Raw genomic sequence first — 22,569 nt, 5'->3', positions numbered from 1 at the left:
GAGCCCCACACCCCAAGTTGATGGGCATTGCCATTCAAACGGTGGTGTGTGCGTATAGCGATGAGGAGACATCAGCAAAAGGGCGGAAGCTCATGCAGAAGCTGAGGGAGCCTTCAGGTGGGAACTATTTTCAGATGACATCCAGCCCTGCCCCTTCCAGGAGCGGCCGTTGCTCGCTCTCTCTCGCGCGCGCGCTTGATTTGAACGTGAGGCGACGGTTGGCCGTCACGGGGGGGGGGCGGCTGAGGCGCCACTTTGCTGGCGGCCCTTGGTCGGCGGCTGAGGGCCTGGCTCCGGCCCCTTCCTCCGAGATGGTCGGAGAGGTCGTGCTCAACGTCTCTCGCCCGTCGGGTTTTCCCCGGCTCTTTCTCGGCTCAAAGGCAGAAGGGTAGAGGCGAGGGCCTTCGCCGCCTCCGCCTTCCTGAGGTGACACAGCAGTCGTACATCGCAGTGGCGCCTCCCCATCTTCCCCTCGTTTCCTTCGCCGCTGGGCAAGGGGAAGGTTGGCCGTTTCCAACGCCTCCTGGAAACGGTGAGGTTCGGGCGTCAAATGTACGAATGCATCATCCGGATATGCGCATCAAGTTTACCGACGCGTTAACACGTTGCGTTCTGTTTACCTTTTAAAAAAATAATAATAAATAAGGGTCAATGTATGTTCGCGCAGATTATAAAACTGCCCCAAGAAACGGGGATGTAAACCTAAACAAACAGGTCCACTCCTTCCATAGAAAAAGCTCCTAATAGCAGAGCCAGTGCAAATGCCATGCAAGGAATTGTGATCGGATCTCCCCTCCTTCTTCATAAAGTAGCCACAGAGGGATGTCTGGATGTTTTCTCATATAGATAGATAGATATAGATACACAGTATGTAATAATATATCTGTAATAATATATCTATATTGCAATATACCTGGCAGTAATTCAACAAATAATAATAATAATTGCACTTTGGCCAATTCAGGTTGTGCAACAGCAGCTGTTTGCACAGCCCCTACACAACAAAGGTGAGACTTTTGCACTATCATGCACTGGGAAGTGTGGAATGACGCAACATTTTACAGTATATTCCTCCTGCAAACAAACTGGGATGCATGTTTGAGGGCGAAGGGAGGACCTGGTGATCTGGAAATTGCCCAAGACACAGGATGCTAAGTCTAAAAGGGAGGTCCAATCTTTGGGAAGAGGCATAACCCTAGTGCTTTTCCTGTAAAATTTTATGCCTAACAACTCAGTCACTGGTGCTCTTCCCTGTTTTGCAAAACCTATAGCAATCGCAGACCAGGCTTAAACTTGAAGCTGATACATAGGTGCTGGTGGGCAGTTTCCTCCTAAGGCAAATGGCCTTAGTCCAACAAAGTTGATGTTAAAAAATCATTGTTTCAACACTGGTGATCTTTGCTTTTAACAGCTGTGTTGGCAGTAGAGGGTTTCACAGACTTAATAATAACAGCTTTGAAAGGGATTTTGAATTGGTTCCACTGGCTTCCTTATTTTATTTATTTTTAAAAAATAATTTCTATACCACCTTTCATGCCAAGGATCACAGGGCAGTTTACAATATAAAGACACAAAAATACAACAACAAAACTCTCCACATAGTTTAAATTTTTTAAAATAAATTTTATTAGCGTTTATAAAGAGACTTACAGAACTTAATACCAAATATCTTTTTTTATCCGACACTAGTCTAAATAATGTATCCTTGCGAGATGCCTGTGCCACAAGATGAACATACTAGGATGAATAAAGAACCATTGGTTTATTCCATGAAATAAAAGAGGCAGAGTATAAAGGGGCTGATTCAGGCAGCAACATTACAGATGTGCAAGCAGCTGTGAGAATTTGCTACAGTACCAAAGGTAAGGTGGTGGTTGGTAGAACTGATCCAGAAGCAAGCAGAGTACAAAGTCAGGGATAGTGTTACTGTATAAGAATTCTAAGGTTTCAAATACAGAATAAATATTCATAAATGCTCATATATCTAAACATATAAACCATGTATCTGAAGTAGTACAGGAGAGCAATCCTGAAGCCATTTTGACTCTCCCAGTGACCTCAAATATTCCTCTGCTGTTTGAGATTGCTTTTAATATAAAATATGCCCCTCGGTGAGTCATGTCAACTGCGCAGATGTAGTAGTAAACTAAAAAGTAGTAAACTAAAAAGTTCAGATTTGGGCAACTATGCATGTATCCTCCACTGCAAGCCCCTAAGCGCCATGCCACACACTGCAACCCCATACACCCCACATTGACCCCCACAAAAAACCTAACTGCTCTGGCACTGATGGCCCCTTCACACAGAAAATCCCCACACATCCTGCTCAGGGCCGGATTTAGGTTTGAAGAGGCCCTAAACTATTAAAGGTAATGGGGCCCTTTATATGTCCACACCTGTCCTTTGTCAACAACAAATTGTCACTGTTTTTGTGTTTTGAATATATGCTATATGGTAATTTATAGACCTAATAGGTATCCAAAGGCATTTGCACATAACAAAATATGTATTTTATCAAAGTAATGGTTGAAATGAAATGCAATTAACAAGTACATTAATAGTGAAATAATTATTAACCTCTAACTTTAAATTATTTTTTATTCATAACAAACTTAATAATGCAAACACATTGGCATTTGGCAATAACAAAAGTTCCTTTAGGAGCACAATTTACAAAGACTCATAATCTAGTCTCTAGAAACTTGCTATAACAAGAAATAATAATAGGTGTAAATATATGATGAAAACTACGGTACTAATTATAAATAGCAGATTGTAGGCACCCTATATATAGAAAGGAGCAAACCAGTGATATTTTAGGTAACAGGCGGGGCCCATTATTTTCATCACAGGTGCCTACATAACACAAAACACTGTTGCTTTATGTAGGTTTTATTTTTTATTTTTTTATCTTATGTTTTGGAAATGTGCATCCAGGTTTTTTTCCTTCAATTTTTTTGGGGGGGCCCAAGAGAGTAGGGTCCTAAGCTATAGCTTGTTTAGCTTACACATAATTCCAGCACAGGGACGCAGGTGGTGCTGTGGGTTAAACCACAGAGCCTAGGACTTGCTGATCAGAAGGTCGCGGTTCGAATCCCCACCACGGGGTGAGCTCCCGTTGCTCGGTCCCTGCTCCTGCCAACCTAGCAGTTCGAAAGCACATCAAAGTGCAAGTAGATAAATAGGTACCACTCCAGTGGGAAGGTGAACAGCATTTCCGTGCGCTGCTCTGGTTTGCCAGAAGCGGCTTAGTCATGCTGGCCACATGACCCGGAAGCTGTAAGCTGGCTCCCTCGGCCAATAAAGCGAGATGAGCGCCGCAACCCCAGAGTCGGTCACGACTGGACCTAATGGTCAGGGGTCCCTTTACCTTAAATCCAGCCCTGATCCTGCTACAGGGCCCAGTTGTTCTGAAAAGATTGCCATATGCCTATATTCTCATCTTCTGCATTGGCTAGGGAGATGTATAATTAACCAAAACTAGGTAATAAAAACCATCAGGTGCCCATGTCTCTCCTGCCACAGAGAGACCAAAAGAACAGCTAGAGCGAATAAAAGTAAAGCATTTGCAGGGCAGGACTGTGCTGCTCAAGTCTGCAGCTGCTTGAGACAAAAAAAACCACACAATGGAAGCAAATATACCACTGAAGACTAGTTTCAAATCCTTCCACCCCAACATTTTTCAGCACAGTTTTGGTGTGAAAGAGTTCTGCCATGGGAAAAAGGTTTCCCCTTATATTTAGGAAAAGCTTGTAACAAATTTAAACCAACATTCACTTTGGGTTACTACAGGACCACGGAGTACACTGCTGCAATAAAGTGTAAGAATACCCCCTAAATGAGATTATTTCCCTCTTAAAGACAGCAAATACAGTTTTTAAGTTCCTCTGATGGGCAAGATTACAAGTGCATGCACAAACCATGTTATTGGTGAGTTTGTGTGTGTGTGGAGTTTATTAACAATATTTCTTTCCACCCTTTGAGATCTTTGAGGACTGGAAGCAACAGATAATAACAAGCCCCACCATCGAGACTCTGCGACTGACTTTCTCTTCTCCTCTGGCTTTGCTGTTTTCTGCCCTCTTGCTAACATGGAAGCAACATGCCTCGTTGCCCTGCTCAGGTTATGCGTCCAGATATTAGCCTTCCCTGCTTACTTGCTATGGTATCTGGGTATCTGGGAACCCCTTTGCAAGAGGTTATTCCCCTACTTCATGTCTGTGATGACAATCAGTTATAATAAGCAGATGTCCAACAAGAAAAGGGAAATGTTCAGCAACCTGAAGGACTTTGCCAGTTCTACGGGGGCCCTCACACTGCTGGAGATTGGCACAGGAACTGGCTCCAACTTTCAGTTCTACCCCGTGGGATGCAAAATCATATGCACTGATCCAAACCCCAACTTCCAGAAGTTTCTCAACAAGAGCCTGGCTGAAAATCCACACGTGCAGGTGGAACGCTGTTTGGTGGCTCCGGCTGAGGACCTGCACCAGGTACCAGCTGCATCGGTGGATGTGGTGGTTTCAACACTGGTGCTATGCTCTGTGAAGAGCCCCAAGCAAGTTATGAAAGAAGTCCTGCGGGTGCTGAGACCGGTAAGTAGCTCACGCCGTGGGAAGAAAAAGCACAATTCAGTAACTGCAGGGGCATGCTGTATTCTCAGGTGTTAGTAAATTCTATATCCATTGGGGAATCACAAATGCAGGTAGATGGATTCGGATCCCTTGTTTCTGCATAAACCAATTTGCTTCTGAGCTATTTACATTCTCATAAGTTGCAAACATTAGGATCACTTCCTTGCTTTTCTCCCTAACTACAGTTAGGAAGAAACAACCCCACACTCTGTGTTACTGAGAGCACCTTACACAGATCTAGACATGCCTCTTATTATTTTATCTGTTGTTGTGCACTTGTGAAAGATCAAAGCAAATTTTTACACATGCTTGTCTCTGATGTTGAAACTGATAAGAGGGTTGGGCAGGAATGCCCAGTATACCTGAAGCAGCCTCTCCACTCCCGTCGTTCAGCCCGGACACTGAGATCCAGCTCCGAGGGCCTTCTGGCGGTTCCCTCACTGTGAGCAGTGAAGGGAACCAGACAGAGGGCCTTCTCGGTAGTGGCGCCCACCATGTGGAATGCCCTGCTATCAGACGTCAAGGAAATAAACTTTTAGAAGACATCTGAAGGCAGCCCTGTTTAGGGACGTTTTTAATGTTTGATCTTTTATCGTGTTTTTAATATTCTGTAGGGAGCCATCCAGCGTGGATGGGGAAACCTGTATGTATGTATGTATGTATGTATGTATGAATAAATAAATTATTATTATTCCTCCTCCTCACATTTCAGCCTCTCTGCATTTGTTTTGTATCTAACCCCACCTGCCTTTTTTTAAAAAAACTAAAAATAGAATGATTCGCATTTTGGAATGGCTTTTTAAACACATTATAGCCTCTCCTTCCTTTTGCAGTATAGTGAGTAAAATGTATTTGTTTCACCCACTGAGATTTCCTTGACATCTTCCATCTCTGCTTACCAATGAAACTGGCAAAGTCGGGGGCAAATTCAAAATCACCCTTGGCTAAGCTGTTAACTGACTCTAGTGACAGATCCCATACCCTCCAACATTTATTTGATTAAAATAGGGACATCCTATTAAACAGCAGCAGCAGCAATTGTATTATTGGTTGCCCCAACCACTCTGGGCTGCTTTCAACATACATAAAAAAAAATTTCAAGTTGGCAAAAAGCGGTTGTGAAAAGCTCCAAATGGATTTCTCCAAACCATAGAACCAGCTCCTAGGGGCCGAGGTCCCATTGACCCCACTAATAATGACCGCTCCCCGCTTAAAATGGGGGGGCGCCCTAGACCCCCCTTAAAACGGGGGGGGGGGCGTGCAGCCCTAGACCTGGAGCAGCTCCAACAGCATAGGCTAGGCTTTGCCTTCCCTCAGGTGGGATACCTGGAGGTCTCCGCCTACCTCAGTCAGTTGTCCAATCCCACCTGGGGGAAGAGTTGCCAAGGAGACCAGGCCAGGTAGGGGAGGGATTACCTGCCCACACAAAGGAGGGAGGATCTTACCTGGGAATTCTCACTTGGCTCCAGAGGTTCTCCCACCCTACCCACCCTCAGTCAATGTCTTATGTTGCAGGTTAATTTTCCTCACAGGTTTTGCAGGTTAATTTTTCTTCACAGGTATGCGGGCGCTCCTACGTTAAGGTCGCTGTTAAAGGGCCGGAAAGGAATTCCCCTGCATTGGCAGGTTTCGCCTTTCCCGTAGCAAAACGTCACAACTTTGGCAGTATCAGGCCTTGGGCGGAATCCTTTTGTCCATCTTCCTCTTTGCGGCGGCGATACCAGGGTTCCCCGTTAAAGGGGTTTCTGAAGGGAGGCTTTGACCGTACGCCGGAAGGTCGTCATTGCTCTCCCCTGCGGCGGCGGTGTTACGGGGGCGGCTATCTCTGCTTGAACATATGTTCTCCAGAGCCGGCCCATCCCCCCCACACACACTGGATAACCCTGATGCTCCCTAGGTCCCCGGCTGGGGACTGGGGAGGGAGAACGCCCAATGCCTGAGCCAAGGTCTACCCACATTTGAAATTTAATAAAATTGTGGCCAATTTAATCCCATAGCACGTTGTCTTGAGTCGTTATTCCACATGACGGGGGGACCGCGCAGGATCTGGGGACTCCGCCTGTCCACGCAAAATATTTGAGTGGGTCGGGAACCCCCAAAGGTGATGGGCAATACGATTAAAATGGAGTGTGTCTGTGTACTACTTCTTGTGGTCGATTATATGGGGAGGGGCATACCTAGCCTTCCCCAATATTTTATTCAAGTTGCCATTCCTGCTCCAAACTGAGCGAATGGGCATTAAAATGGCCTATGAAGATGTTGGTGAAGATGTTGACCCAGCTTGTAGAAGCTGTGAGAAAAGGCAAATGATGGAGATGTGTAATATTATGCTTGGAATGGAGAAAGCGGACAGAGAAATCATAGAATTGTAGAATTAGAAGGGAGCCTGGAGATCATCTGGTCCAACCCCCTACAAGGAAGGAATATGCAGCTGTCCTGTACAGGGATCAAACCTGCAACCTTGGCGTTCTCAGCACCATGCTCTAACCCACTGAGGAGTCTGTGTTCCTCTCATAAGACTAGAACCCCAAAGCCATCCAATGCAGCTGAATGTGGGAAGGTTCAGGACAGAATTCAGGGGAACAGTGGCTGTTGCCATGAAAAATTAACAGCACTCTGATACCATTAGTGCTGATTGTGTAAAGAAATATCTGAGGAACTCCAAAGGAGAATAGAAAGTAACTTATATGCATCCATTTCTGTTTCTCCAGGGTGGCGCTTTCTACTTCCTAGAACACGTTGCAGGTGCTCCTTCCAGTTGGACTCTCTTCTGGCAGCAGATCTATGATCCAATTTGGATATGTCTGTTTGACGGGTGCCACTTGGCCAGAGAAACCTGGAACGACCTGGAAAAAGCTGGCTTCTCAGAGCTGAAGCTGCAACACATACATGTCCCTTTAAAATGGCAACCTAATAAGCCGCATATCATAGGTTATGCTGTAAAGTAGCTTGGAAATAAATTACTGAACAAGATCTCCATGCAGGTGTCTCTGGGTTGGGGTGTAGAACCTAACCGTAAGAATTATAGGACAACCCATCACTATGTCACCTATGGCCTGTGAACTTCTTGTGCAATCTGTAATTGGATGCACACACATGTATGTTATCGCCAATCCATTTTTCATTTCCACTTGACAGACCGTCCAGCTACCTTCACTTTCCACAATCCAGCTGCTCCCATGCAGATGTGAATATTGCCATAACACATAGCTTGGGCTTGCCTCATTCACTTCCACGTGAGCATGCATGAACTACCATTACTATTCTCCCTGGAAGCATCTGATTCCCATGGAGGTTGGGATATCAGAAGAAGAAGAGTTTGGACTTGATATCCCACCTTTCACTCCCCTTAAGGAGTCTCCAAGTGGCTAACAATCTCCTTTCCCTTCCTCCCCCACAACAAACACTCTGTAAGGTGAGTGAGGCTGAGAGACTTCAGAGAAGTATGACAAGCCCAAGGTCACCCAGCAGCTGCATGTGGAGGAGCGGAGACGCGAACCCGGTTCCCCAGATTACGAGTCCACCGCTCTTAACCACTATACCACACCATTGTCGATTACCTTAAACAGAATTTCCTTTTAATTTGGAAGATGATTGAGAGGTTCCTATCGCAGGTGCTGCCAGTGTGGTGCTTGCAGGCACACGCGTGCTAACAGAGGCCTTTCCTGAAACCCACAGAGTCCCTTTCCTGCACTTAAAGTCTACACATCACAAAACAGTGTTGGTGTATGTATGTTTTGTTTTCTTTGTTTTTTATCTTATATTTTGGAAATGTACAAGTTTTGTTTCCTTCAAATTGGGAGGGGGGCCCTCCAAGACAGTAGGGCCCTAAGCTATAACTTGTTTAGCTTATACGTAAATCCGGCATTTAGGACCGCGGAGTACTTCTGCAATAAAGTATTAGAATACCCCCTAAATGAGATTATTTCCCTCTTAGAAACAGCAAATACAGTTTTTAAATTCCCTCTGACGGGCAAGATTACGAGTGCGTGCACACACAAGGTTATTGGTGAGTGTGTGTGAGAGAGAGAGTGTGTTTAGTTTATGAACAATATTCCTCTCCACCCTTTGAGATCTCACAGCCAGTGTGGTCACTGCCAAGGGCTCTGGCATAGCGTGTTCTCCCTAACAGAGAGCACGTGTTGCGGTTGGGGAATACAAGCCACCCTGTTGTTGCTGGGCAGATTTGGATAACCCAAGCGATAACTGGTTAAATTGGGTTGCTGGGGAGATTTGATTGTTGCCAATTCAGAGGAGGGGTCAGAGTCTTTAAATACAGGACGCCCAACGCTGGGCGTCCTCTTGGCTCAACCTCGAGACTCTGCGACTGACTTTCTCTTCTCCTCTGACTTTGCTGTTTTCTGCCCTCCTGCTAACATGGAAGCAACATGCCTAGTTGTCCTGCTCAGGTTATGCGTCCAGATATTAGCCTTCCCTGCTTACTTGCTATGGTATCTGGGTATCTGGGAACCCCTTTGCAAGAGGTTATTCCCCTACTTCATGTCTGTGATGACCATCTATTATAATAAGCAGATGTCCAACAAGAAAAGGGAAATGTTCAGCAACCTGAAGGACTTTGCCAGTCCTACAGGGGCCCTCACACTGCTGGAGATTGGCACAGGAACTGGCACCAACTTTCAGTTCTACCCCGTGGGATGCAAAATCATATGCACTGATCCAAACCCCAACTTCCAGAAGTTTCTCAACAAGAGCCTGGCTGAAAATTCACACATGCAGGTGGAACGCTGTTTGGTGGCTCCGGCTGAGGACCTGCACCAGGTACCAGCTGCATCGGTGGATGTGGTGGTTTCAACACTGGTGCTATGCTCTGTGAAGAGCCCCAAGCAAGTTATGAAAGAAGTCCTGCAGGTGCTGAGACCGGTAAGTAGCTCACGCCGTGGGAAGAACAAGGACAATTCAGTAACTGCAGGGGCATGTGTATTCTCGGGTGTTAGTCAATTCTATATCCGTTGGGGAATCACAAATGCAGGTAGATGGATTCGGATCCCTTATTGTTTCTGCGTAAACCAATTTGCTTCTGAGCTATTTACATTCTCATAAGTTGCAAACGTTGGAATCACTCGCTTGCTTTTCTCTCTTAACTACAGTTAGGAAGAAACAATCCTACACTCTGTGTTATTGAGAGCACCTTAGACAGATCTAGACATGCCTCTTATTATTTTGTCCGTTGTTGTGCACTTGTGAAAGATCAAAGCAAATTTTTAAACATGCTTGTCTCTGATGTTGAAACTGGTAGGTTGAGCAGGAACACCCAGTATACCTGAAGCAGCCTCTCCACTCCCGTTGTTCAGCCCGGACACTGAGATCCAGCTCCGAGGGCCTTCTGGCAGTTCCCTCACTGTGAGTAGTGAAGGGAACCAGACAGAGGGCCTTCTCGGTAGTGGCACCCACCCTGTGGAATGCCCTGCCATCAGATGTCAAGGAAATAAACTTTTAGAAGACATCTGAAGACAGCCCTGTTTAGGGACGTTTTTAATGTTTGATCTTTTATCGTGTTTTTAATATTCTGTAGGGAGCCATCCAGCGTGGCTGGGGAAACCTGTATGTATGTATGAATAAATAAATTATTATTATTCCTCCTCCTCACATTTCAGCCTCTCTGCATTTGTTTTGTGCCTATCCCCACCTGCCTTTTAAAAAAAATTAAAAATAGAATGATTCGCATTTGGGAATGGCTTTTTAAACACATTATAGCCTCTCTTTCCTTTTGAAGTATAGTGAGTAAAATGTATCTGTTTCACCCACTGAGATTTCTTTGACATCTTCCATCTCTGCTTACCAATGAAACTGGCAAAGTCGGGGGCAAATTTAAAATCACCCTTGGCTGAGCTGTTAACTGACTCTAGTGACAGATTCCATACCCTCCAACATTTATTTGATGAAAATAGGGACATCCTATTAAACAGCAGCAGCAGCAATTGTATTATTGGTTGCCCCAACCACTCTGGGCTTCTTTCAACATACATAAAAACATAATAAAACATAAAACATTTTTTTAAAAAATCCCTATACAGGGCTGCCTTCAGTTGTCTTCTAAAGGTTGTATAGTTACTTATCTCCTTGGTTTGGGAGTCACATAACTCCATATCCTCCAACATTTCTCTGATGAAAATAGGGACTGAGGAAAAGTAGGATATTCCAGGATCAAATCAGAAACCGGGACGTAAATCTAGTACTCTTAGCATAGGAACATGATCCAGCCCAAACAGTTATTATCTTTCTCCTTGCAACACCACCAATTTGGACAGCTGCCACAAAAAATAAAATAAGGTAGCATTCAGTGCAGACTAGACCTATTAAAATGAATGAACCTCTCTTAGTCACCGTGATTACTGTAATTTCAATAGGTCTACTTAGTTAAATACCTGCCAGGGTACTAGGGTGGATGAAGTTATTTAAACCTCTTCTTCAAGCCCAGTGGCCTGATGGGGATGTAAATTGCCCTCTCCTCGGTCATCAGTTAATTTATTTGATGAACCAGGAAAAGGGATAGCTCCCCTTTTCAACTCTTACATCTGTATGGATCCATACTGAGTTTTGGACCTTCTCAGCATTGGCATGCAGCTCTCAAAGGGTTTGCTAAGCATGACTGCAACCTGTGGCCAAAAAGGTTAGTTACCCCGGCTCATAATCCTAAAAGCACCCAACATAAATAAACTTTGGAATTTTGAACAGTTTACATACCAGTTCACAGTATACTTGAATTAGCAGTTTGCACAATCAATTATTTGAGAAACGAGCCCTGTTAATCATTAACATGTCCAAGGACTGAAGTGGGGTCAAGTTTGACAATGATACCCAATTTTTCACGTTGGGAAAAAGTGGTTGTGAAAAGCTCCAAAAGGATTTATCCAAACCATAGAACCAGCTGCTAGGGGCCAAGGTCCCATTGACCCCACGAATAAAATATTTGAGGGGGCCAGGAACCCCCAAAGGTGATGGGCATTGCAATTAAAATGGAGTGTGTGTACTACTACTTGTGGTTGATTATATGGGGAGGGGCATACCTGGCCTTCCCCAATCTTTTATTCAAGTTGGCACTCCTGCTCCAGACTGAGCAAATGGGCATTAAAATGGCCAATGAAGTTCAAAGTAATCAAGTGTAAAGTGATTTGGGGGTGATAAATAAAAATAAAATCACGTATAACTTCAGGAATTTGAATTGGTGGTAAGTGACCATGGATGAGACTTTGCAGCCATAGCAGATAGCTTGGTGAAGAAGTTGAGCCAGCTTGTAGCAGCTGTGAGAAAAGGCAAATGATGGAGATGTGTAATATTATGCTCGGAATGGAGAAAGCGGACAGAGAAATCGTAGAATTGTAGAATTAGAAGGGAGCCTGAGGATCATCTAGTCCAACCCCCTACGGGGCAGGAATATGCAAATGTCCCATACAGGGATCGAACCTGCACCCTTGGCGTTCTCAGCACCATGCTCTAACCCACTGAGCTTTCCGTGTTCCTCTCATAAGACTAGAACCCCAAAGCCATCCAATGCAACTGAATGTTGGAAGATTCAGGACAGAATTCAGGGGAACAGTGGCTGTTACCATGAAAAGTTAACAGCACTCTGATACCATTAGCGCTGATTATGCAAAGGAATATCTGAGGAAATCCAAAGGAGAAAAGAAAGTAACTTATATGCATCCATTTCTTTTTCTCCAGGGTGGCGCTTACTACTTCCTAGAACACGTTGCAGGTGCTCCTTCCAGTTGGACTCTCTTCTGGCAGCAGATCTCTGATCCAACTTGGACATGTCTGTTTGACGGGTGCCACTTGACCAGAGAAACCTGGAACAACCTGGAAAAAGCTAGCTTCTCAGAGCTGAAGCTACGGCACATAGATGCCCCTTTAAAATGGCCCCCTATTAGGTCGCATATCATAGGTTATGCTGTAAAGTAGCTTGGAAATAAATTACTGAACAAGATCTCCATGCAGGTGTCTCTGGGTTGGGGTGTAGAACCTAATCATAAGAATTATAGCACAGCCCATCACTATGTCACCTATGGCCTGTGAACCTCTTGTGCAATCTGTAATTGGATGCACACACATGTATGTTATTGCCAATCCATTTTTTATTTCCATTTGACAGGCTGTCCAGCTACCTTCACTTTTCACAATCCAGCTGCTCCCATGCAGATGTGAACATTGCGATAACACATAACTTGGGCTTGCCTCATTCACTTATACGTGAGCATGCATGAACTACCATTACTATTCTCCCTGGAAGCATCTGGTCCCCATGGAGGTTGGGATATCAGCCACTGTTGATTACCTTAATCAGAATTTCTTTTTAATTTGGAAGATGATTGAGAGGTTTCTATTGCGGGTGCTGCAACATTTTACTGAAGGTTAACAACAGGAAGATTTAAAGGAACTATTAGAAACTCAAGGCAGCAGAGATATGAGATGATCATAGCCCCCCCCCCGAACTTGAAGCATGGGAAGTCCCAATAAAAATTTAAAATTTGGCAGAATATTTGGACTATATGATATTTAATTGTATAATTTGGAATAGTTAATGTGATTTGATTGGATTGTTAAAATGGAAAATTAAATAAAAAATTATTTTTTAAAAAAGAGCAACATTTTACTGCAACTGGTATAACAGGTTGTGTAGTGTGCCCACAACAGCTTATCAGGTCTGCTAATGTGCCCTCAGGCTCAGTGGCAGAGCGTGGCGTGCCAGCGCCTGTGGCTGCGTGGAGGGGGTGGGTGGGTGGGTGGGATGGAGGGAAACAGGTGAGGTATATATGCCTCATGGCATCTGTGTCACCCAGGAGATCGCAGCTGCAGAGATAAGAAGAGTCGTTCCGTTGTCTGAAGAGGTCACTTCCTGGTTCACATGGAGAAGTCGTCTTCAACAGAGTCCACTGATGAAAACACACAGCTGTATTGAAGCAGCACTGGGTGTTAAAATTTTGCACCCAGGGAAACCACCCCGATCCACGCCACGCCACAGCTCAGCCTCAGAAAGTTTGGTGACCCCTGTCCTGCAGCGCTTTGGTTTATTTTTGTATTCTGCTTCCTCTACCTGCTTCCCCTTGCCTTTTATTTCTAATAAAGCTTCACAGTTTGACCGCTTAAGTGTGTGCAGTAACCAACCTCAGGATTCTGGAATCCCCATGTGCATGGAATTCATGCTAATTTGAATGTTGAGGATCAGTGTCGTAAGAAACCAGCACATTCTTCTTTGATCTTGGAAAGACTTGGGGAGCGTGGGCTGCTTTTACACTGTGAGCAACATGTAAGCGAACAGTCTGGGAAATGGGGGATGTATTGGTCCCAATGTTCCAGGGCTTTAAGATGTGGGTGGGTGGGTGGAGCTGCTTTGATCTTGGAGTGGGATAAGGCAGCTGGAAGTTAGCCCGCCTTTCCCCATTACATTGTGTGCAGGTGAGGCGTGCACGGTGCAGTTGCTAGGAGTCTTTTTTTTCCCCAAAAAAAAAGCAATTGCTTTGGTGCAGCCCCAGTCCCCCCCCCTCCACCTCTTGGATTCTGGGACTGTGGGTGATGCCTAAAAATGAGGCTGGTGGTAAAAGGTAGAAAGGTAAAGGACCCCCAGACGGTTAAGATGCTGGCGTTTGTCCACAGACAGCTTTCCAGGTCATGTGGCCAGCATGGCTAAACTGCTTCTGGTGCAACGGACACCTTGACGGAAACCAGAGCGCACGGAAACGCCATTTACCTTCCCGCCGCAGCAGTACCTATTTATCTACTTGTGTTGGTGTGCTTTCGAACTGCTAAGTTGGCAGGAGCTGGGACACGCCAATGGGAGCTCACCACCATTGAGCGGATTGGAACTGCCGACCTTCCGATCGGCAAGCCCAAGAGGCTCGGTGGTTTAGACAGCGCCACCTGCTCCCCTTATTGGGTGGCGGTGGCAGCAACTGGTGGAGACTTAAGACTCAACTGGCAGCACTGCAGGGCTGTTGTGCAGCAGCCGGGAAAGGAAGGGGGCATGAGAGGCTCTCCCTTCTCCACACAGCCTTCTCTAACTGAACAAACTGGCAGATTTGCCGTTAAGGTTCCATTCCTCTTAAGAGTACAGTAACATATCTGCAGAACAGGGGGGTTGAGGAGCCATGGGAATGAGGATGGTGCAAGGGGAGTTTGAAAAAATACAGGAGGAAGAGGGGTGAAAGTGAAAAGGAGGGAACAGGAGGCATGGGACTGGGGGTGAAGGTTCAGGCAGTTACTATGAGTGTGGTCTGAGCATAAGTGGGGCTGCAGAAAAGGAGGCAGAAAAGAAGCTATGGACAGGAGGGTGAAGATGAAAACAGGTGCAAAATGGGGCTGCAGAACAGGAGGGATTATGTCTCGACAGAACAGACAATCCAGTAATTTAAGTGCCTTTTTTGGGGGGTGTTGGGCATTGAGTTGGCGAACAGTGGGGTTAAACTGAACTTTCCTTGAAAGGTCCTTTCATCCTGATGCTACATTTGCCAAACTAGCTGGCTCATGGCAACCCTTAACCCCAAATGACCCGCCGTTGTAACTGCTGTCCTTTGCACAAAAGCACTCTCCGTAAAACATGAGCAGAGAAGGTAGGTCTTCAGATCCCTGCCTGAGGCGCAAAAGATTGCAGTGACATCAAGGGAAAGCTATGGGGAGAGATTGCAAGGCTGCTTTGAGAGAGAGAACTGTACATACTTGAGCTGAACAACTTGGATGAGTTAGAGCAGGAACAAATTGTTCCAGACCCTTCCAAGTGTCCCTATTTTCCAGGGACATTCCCAGATTTACAGAAGCCGTCCCGGTTTCTGATATGATTCCGCTTTTCCTTAGCACGTCCCTATTTCCATCGGAGAAATATTGCAAGGTATGGAGTTACGGGACCCTCGAGCCAAAGAGATAAGTAAATATACAACCTTTAGAAGGCATCTGAAGGCAGCCCTGATAAGGGAAGTTTTTTAAATGTTTAATTAGGTTTTTATATATGTTGGAAGTGGCCCAGAGTGGCTGGGACAACCCAGCCAGATGAGCAGGGTATAAATGAGAAAAATTATTATTATTATTATTATTATTATTATTATTATTATTATTATTATTATTTAGGATGTCTGTATTTTCATCAGATAAATGTTTGAGGGTATGTTGTTCTAAACACTTAAGATTTTTCTTAACCCCTCCCCCCCCAAAAAATAAACCCTTGGGTTAAGCTGCCTCTGAATGGAAAATGCAGGTAATAATGATTTTATTATTATTATTTATACTGCTGCCCAGGAGGACTTTCCTGAGTGAGTGTCTGAGGGCCCTGCCCCTTCCTGCCACTCACCATCTGGCCTGGGGCGGGGCCTGAAGCCTCACAGGGACTGCTACGCTCTGCTGCCCAGGAGGACTCTCCTGAGTGAGTGTCTGAGGGCCCTGCTCCTTCCTGCCACTCACCATCTGGCCCAGGGCGGAGCCTCACAAGGACGGTTGATGCCACTGATGCTGCTACTGCCCAGGAGGACCCGAAGGGGTGCAGAGTTCTTTTTAACATGTTTTAATATGTTTTAAAATTTCCCTTTCCCTTTAGATTTTTTATATATGGGGTGGGATGGATGTGTGGGTGGGCTAGGGAATTTGTTAGATTTTGATGAATTTGTAATTTTTGTAGTTTTTATTTGTATTGTTTTATTGTTTTTCTGGGTTGTTTTTGTTTTTATTGTTTTAGGCTGCGAAAGAATAACATTAATTGCCATCAATGGAGGCTACTATGAGGCTTGGGATTGCTACCGTGGAGGGGCGAGGGAGGTATGGCGGTGGGGGCAGATGTAATAGGCGAAGGAGATCGAGATATGGATATGCTCGTACCCCTTCCAATCTGCGCCCCATCCCGAGAGACGAGGGTAGGGTGAGCAAGGATTACTCACCTCCGTCACTGGTGCTGTGCAATGCCAGGTCTATAGGCAACAAAACCGCCACCCTGCGAGATTTCTTTACCTCGCAGGGGGTCGACCTGGCTTGCGTGACGGAGACCTGGGTGCGTGAAGGGGCGACAGTTACCTTACGAGAGATGGCGCCCTCGGGTTTCTCCGTCCTCTACCAGTTGCGGACTGTGGGCCGGGGGGGAGGGGTGGCATTATTAATCCGGGAAGATTGTCCTTTCAGGGCTCTACCATTGCCATCGATCCCCGGCATTGAATGTGTTGGCCTAGTGTGGGGCTCCTAGGAGAGCTTGGCTGTCTGGCTGGTGTACCGGCCACCTAGTGCACCAGCAGCCACCCTGTCAGGCCTATTGGAGGCGGTGGCTGGCTGGGCCTTGGAGTTCCCTAACCTATTGGTATTGGGGGACTTCAACATCCATGCTGATGCCACTCCCTCCTCACAGGCTCTGGACCTGGTGTCTTCCATGGCGACACTAGGGTTCTCCCAGTTTGTTTCGGGCCCCACACATCAAGCAGGCCACACGCTGGATTTTATCTTTGGCGTAGGTATAGATGTGATCATGTCTCCTTCGATGAAAGTGCCATGGTCTGATCACTATGCTCTGAAAGCCAGGATTGACTTTCCACCCCCACCCTGCTTAGGTGGCGAGCCAATTTGGGCTCGCCCGCAGAGGCTGATGGACCCTGATAGATTCCGTCAAGCCTTGTGGGACCTTGCTCCCCCTGGCGACTCATTGACTGAGCTTGTTGAGGGCTGGAATATTCAGCTCCTGGCAGCCATCAATGAGATCGCACCTAAGCGCCCTCTGCGACCCCGCAGAAACCGGGCTCCCTGGTTTACCGAAGAGCTCCGGAAAATGAAGCGGGACCTCAGACAGCTAGAGCGAGTATGGCGGGGTGCCCGTGATGGAGCCTCAAGAACATCTTATAGGGCTTTTATGAAAACCTATGAGATGGCGGTGAAGGCTGCTAAGAAGTCTTACTTCTCGGCCTCCATTGCATCCGCTAGCTCTCGCCCGGCACAATTATTTAGTATAATCAGGTCTTTAATGTCCCTTGAGGGACAGCCAAATTTAAATAACAATTTGGCACATAGCTGTGAGGCATTTGCGAGCTTTTTTGCGGAGAAGGTCTTGTTGCTCCGCCATGACCTCCCTGCCAATTTGGATACAATAAAGGAACTGGAGGCCTCTCGACTGTCCTCAGGTCCAGTATTGGACCACTTCGACCGGATATCCCCAGCCGATGTGGACAGACTCCTCCGAGCTGGAAAGCCCACCACCTGTCCTCTCGACCCGTGCCCGTCTTGGCTGATTAGAGCGTGTCCAGACGAGGTGCGGGCCCTCCTGGGGGATATCATCAATTTGTCCCTTGGCACGGGGACATTCCCTGCGGAACTGAAAGAGGCAGTGGTGCGCCCGCTCTTAAAGAAAACATCATTAGATCCTTTAGATCTATCCAATTACCGCCCGGTTTCGAATCTTCCGTTCCTGGGTAAGGTGATTGAGAGAGCGGTTGCCGAACAGCTTGGTAGGTTTCTGGATGAAACATCGGCTCTGGATCCATTCCAGTCCGGCTTCCGCGCGGGTCATGGGACCGAGACGGCTCTGGTTGCCCTAACAGATGATCTTCGTAGACAGCTGGATCGAGGCAGGTCGGGGCTGCTGATTCTTCTAGATCTGTCAGCAGCTTTCGACATGGTCGATCACGAACTCCTGGACCACCGCCTTGCCGACGTGGGGATCCAGGGCACAGTCCTTCAATGGCTGCGCTCGTTTCCCTCTGGTCGGGGACAGAGGGTGGCACTTGGGGGGGAATTGTCATCGCGCCACTCAGGGTGCGATACTCTCCCCGATGCTTTTCAACATCTTTATGCGCCCCCTCGCCCAGCTTGTCCGGAGTTTTGGGCTGGGTTGCCATCAGTATGCTGATGACACCCAACTCTATCTGTTGATGGATGGCCATCCTGACTCGGCCCCAGACACACTGACCAGATGTTTGGAAGCTGTGGCTGGATGGTTACGTGGGAGCCGGTTGAAGCTAAATCCTTCGAAGACAGAGGTCTTGTGGCTGGGACGGGATGATATGGGATTGGGGGGGAAACTCCCATCTCTTGCGGGGGTGCAGTTAGTGCCAGCACCGTCCGTTAAGAGTTTGGGTGTAATCTTCGACACCTCCCTTTCCATGGAGGCGCAGATTGCAGCTATAACAAAGGCAGCATTTTTTCATCTCCGCCAAGCTAAGCAGTTGGCTCCTTATCTCTCTCGCCCTGACCTAGCCACAGTGATCCATGCGACGGTCACCTCCAGACTGGATTATTGTAACTCGCTCTACGTGGGGCTGCCCTTGAGACTGACCCAGAAACTCCAGCGGGTGCAGAATGCTGCAGCGAGACTCCTTACGGGGTCTTCACTGCGAGACCACATTCACCCGGTGCTATACCAGCTGCACTGGCTCCCGGTGGAGTACAGGATCAGGTTTAAGGTGCTGGTTTTAACCTTTAAAGCCCTATACGGCCTAGGACCCTCGTACCTACGGGACCGCCTCTCCTGGTATGCCCCACAGAGAAACTTACGGTCTTCAAATAAAAACATCTTGAAGGTCCCAGGCCACAGAGAAGTTAGGCTGGCCTCAACTAGAGCCAGGGCTTTTTCGGCTGTGGCTCCGATCTGGTGGAACGCTCTGTCACTAGAGACTAGGGCCCTGCGGGACTTGACATCTTTCCGCAGGGCTTGCAAGACAGAGCTGTTCCACCAGGCCTTTGGCCAGGGCACAGCCTGACTCCCTCCCTCGGCAATCTTCGTGGAGCTCTGGCACAATGGTTGCCAGTGGCTTGATTTGAATCAATTTTATAATGAATGATTTTAGAGTGTTGTTTGTGCTGTACTTTTGTACTTTTGTACTATTTTATTGTTGTTAGCCGCCCTGAGCCCGGCTTCGGCTGGGGAGGGCAGGATATAAATAAAATTTATTATTATTATTATTATTATTATTATTATTATTATTATTATTATTACCCTGCCCATCTAGCTGGGTTTCCCCAGCCACTCTGGGAGGCTACCAAAAGAATATTTAAAACATGATAAAACATCAAACATTAAAAACTTCCCTAAACAGGTGTGCCTTCATATCTCTCTGCCCCCAGCTCCAGGCCCTTCCCAAGTTATTCCCCCTCACACAAATATGTACACACTCATGTGTACATGTGTGACGGGTAAGAGAAATCTGAGTAAGCTGTGGGTTAAGCAAAAAAACAAATAAACTGCTTTTGCGCTTCAGAACGCCAGAGGAGAAAGAGTTACACAGTCACCCTCCTTCCCTTCCCTTCTGGCAGATTGCCAAAGACTGCTTTTGGCAGTCAAAACAAAAGGCTCAGGCTGAATGAGGAAGTCAGTGGGTAACGTGATCCTTAGGAAGTTCCTGAACCTAGCAAGAAGTTTGCAGCTTCCTCTCTCCTCGTCCACAACCCTGCTTTGAGATCTGCACTGGAACTAAGCGATGATAGAGGAAAGAGAGCCATCCGCGTCCTAACTTTCCCAAGACAGGCTATATCGACGTTTGCACAGAATTCAAAGCTATTTCCCCTGCTTCTGGACTTCCGAGGGAAAAAGAGGGCGAAAGATCTGAGACTGGGCTAGAGGAGCTGAAATGGCAACAGCCCTGGTCTTCTGCCTCCGTCTCTGTCTCCAGCTGCTAGCCCTTCCCATATATGTGCTGTCGTACTTGGGCGTATGGCAGCCCTACTGCAAGAAGATCTTCCCGGCCTTCATGGAGAAGTTTGCACCCAGTTACAACAAGAAGATGTCAAGGCAGAAACAAGAGCTGTTCCGCAACTTGTTGGAGTTTGCAGGCCCCTCGGGGCAGCTGCGGCTGCTGGAGATAGGAACCGGCACGGGCTCCAACTTCCAGTTCTTCCCGGCCAACTGCAGGGTCACCTGTACAGACCCCAACCCCCACTTTCAACGGAGTCTAGCCAAAAGCATGGCCCAGAACCAGCACCTTCAGTTTGACAGCTTCTTGGTGACCCCGGCGGAGAATCTGCAGGAGGTGGCCGATTCTTCCGTCGATGTTGTCGTTTCCACTTTGGTCCTCTGCTCCGTGCGGGACATGCAAAGTGTTCTGAGCGAAGTCTGCAGGGTCCTCAAGCCGGTGAGTATTTGAGGGGGAGAGGGCAGCAAAAGACATGGTGGGGTAGAGATGCAATTTTAGAGGAGTGTAGTAGGCAGCAGGCCGATGCAAAGGAAGGGAGCAGCAGGGCTCACTTGCCCCAGACCTCAAAGATGGCATGGGGGCCCTCACCAGGGTCTCCCAAACTTACGCTGTCATGCCAATAACAAGACTCCCACCCCAGACCTCAGACAAGCTCTGAACAGGCCTGGTAGGTAGCTATGTTTTACAGTGCAATTGTAAGCATGCTTATCAGGAGGTAAGCTCCATTGAACTAAATGGGACTTTGCTTCTGAATAAACATGCCTAGGATTGCAGACCTTCCAAGTGTCCCTATTTTCCAGGGACAGTCCCAGAGTTACAGAAGCCGTCCCAGTTTCTGATTCGATCCCGGAATGTCCCACGTTTCCTTAGGAGGTCCCTATTTTCATTGGATAAATGACGGCGGGTATGGATTTATGCGATCCCTGAGCCAAGGAAATAAGTAACTATACAACCTTTAGAATACATTTGTCTTACCAGACTGACTTTGAGTATGTTCCTTTTGACAAAGGCCTAAAGCTTCACTGAAGCCTGTGTCTATTTGGCATTCCTTTTGGGACCCCTGACTACGGACCCCAACCTTGTACTAAATTTCCCTGTCAGACAGAAGGGAGATTGCTAGTGGCAGGTAATCAGCCCTTGGGCTTACATGTTTGCGAATGCCCCAAGTCTAATATTCATTCAGAAGATGTATATTTTGCCTTTTGACTGAATGATCCTCAATGCAGCTTGCAACAGATTGTAATAACATACATATGTAGGAGCTCTTAGACCTTCGAACTACTGGAATATTGACATTTTCGCAGGTATTTATGCAAGGAAGAAGCAAAGCACAAGTAGGTCGGTCAGATTTTGGGGAAAATAAATACCTGGTGAAATTGATTTTAAGGCACTGAAAGTGGTCTTATATCATGCACAAAACATCTTACACACTTGGTTTCCCTGAAATACTTGTTGTTCAAATGGTCTCCTCCTTTCCTTTAGGGTGGAGCATTTTATTTCTTGGAACACGTGGCTGCAGACCATTCAAGCTGGTGCTACTTTTGGCAGCAAGTTCTCTTCCCAACATGGAAACTTCTCTTTGACGGATGCTGCTTAACAAGAGAGATCTGGAGTGATCTTGACAAAGCAAATTTCTCAGACGTAAAGCTGCAACATATATACGTCCCCTTACACTGGACACCGATTCAGCCACATATCATTGGTTATGCTGTAAAATAATTCTCAATTCACCAGTGCAATCCAATCAGATGAATGTTTACTGAAAAATATGTTCCACTGAGTTCAGCTCCTGTGTCAGACTGCAATACAGTAGTATGCTCAGTTACTTGGGAGAAAGCTCCACTGAACTCAGGGAATTTTTATTTCTGAGTAAACATGCTAAGGATTCTCCTTTTATATACACATTTCAAAGGAAGTTTCCTTTGAATTCAGTTCTACTTTCTAAAGTGCAGAGCAGGCTGGGAAAATCTTAGAATATATTCAACAACAGCTTGTTTAAATCAATTAACTGCAAATTAAAGCACTACTAAGACACCATTTTAAAGTTCTCTGCATGCTTTTTTTCTCCTAAAAAATATGTGTAAACACATAGCATTGCTAACTGGCCAGAAAAAGAAATCAGCCTGGCCAGCTTGTGCTGATTTGATCTGCAGAAATCAGCTGGTAAAGCTTTTACTGACAGGCACCTAAATATTATCTGAGTGGGGTGTAGAGATTGGGGAATTCTCACCACTTGCTTCAAACAATTCCAAGACTGTGAGGGGCAGAGCCATGGCAGATGAACTGGTGGGGAAGGGACCCTCGCTCAGTGACAGAGTACAAGGTGCAATCCT

General features: G+C 46.5%; 2 protein-coding genes and 1 long non-coding RNA gene across 5 annotated transcripts; 2 read left to right on the top strand and 1 right to left on the bottom strand.

Moving 5' to 3' along the window:
* Positions 1 to 467: 467 nt before the first annotated feature.
* LOC309362951 (thiol S-methyltransferase TMT1A-like) lies at positions 468 to 7,605 on the top strand. Of its 3 annotated transcripts, none has more exons than XM_081898999.1 (4): positions 468 to 532; positions 3,985 to 4,026; positions 4,085 to 4,595; positions 7,346 to 7,605. In XM_081898999.1, exons 3-4 carry the CDS (start codon positions 4,092 to 4,094, stop codon positions 7,580 to 7,582), a joined length of 741 nt encoding a protein of 246 aa, XP_081755125.1. In that variant the 5' UTR covers positions 468 to 532; positions 3,985 to 4,026; positions 4,085 to 4,091; the 3' UTR covers positions 7,583 to 7,605. The 3 variants fall into 3 exon arrangements, with proteins under 3 accessions (XP_081755125.1, XP_081755124.1, XP_081755123.1); XM_081898998.1 differs by lacking the exon at positions 468 to 532 and adding an exon at positions 1,796 to 1,862; XM_081898997.1 differs by lacking the exon at positions 468 to 532 and having other exon boundaries at positions 4,020 to 4,595.
* A 1,287-nt stretch (positions 7,606 to 8,892) lies between these two features.
* Positions 8,893 to 21,955, top strand: LOC309361544 (uncharacterized protein; the record flags this gene model as incomplete). The annotated part of the gene is made up of 5 exons (XM_081896661.1): positions 8,893 to 9,515; positions 12,318 to 12,553; positions 12,778 to 12,842; positions 20,154 to 20,674; positions 21,719 to 21,955. Exons 1-5 carry the CDS (start codon positions 9,012 to 9,014, stop codon positions 21,953 to 21,955), a joined length of 1,563 nt encoding a protein of 520 aa, XP_081752787.1. The 5' UTR covers positions 8,893 to 9,011.
* LOC309363035 lies at positions 10,657 to 11,349 on the bottom strand. Its single transcript, XR_014165179.1, has 2 exons — positions 11,134 to 11,349; positions 10,657 to 11,103 (listed from the first exon to the last, which is right to left on the bottom strand). It is a non-coding gene; the product is annotated as an uncharacterized lncRNA (long non-coding RNA).
* Positions 21,956 to 22,569: the final 614 nt, after the last annotated feature.

Source organism: Podarcis melisellensis (assembly GCF_964234715.1).
Source record: "Podarcis melisellensis genome assembly, chromosome: 2".
Lineage (NCBI taxonomy): Eukaryota > Metazoa > Chordata > Lepidosauria > Squamata > Lacertidae > Podarcis > Podarcis melisellensis.
The sequence above is the reverse complement of the archived record's forward strand: the minus strand, read 5'-3'. Positions and strand labels throughout refer to the sequence as shown.

What these genes read in the sequence shown, in the direction of transcription:
- LOC309362951 (XM_081898999.1), top strand. Translation starts at nt 4,092, where the DNA reads ATGGAAGCAACATGCCTCGTTGCCCTGCTCAGGTTATGCGTCCAGATA. An exon ending in TCCTGCGGGTGCTGAGACCG is followed by an intron (nt 4,596 to 7,345) that starts GTAAGTAGCTCA and finishes CTGTTTCTCCAG; the next exon opens with GGTGGCGCTTTCTACTTCCT.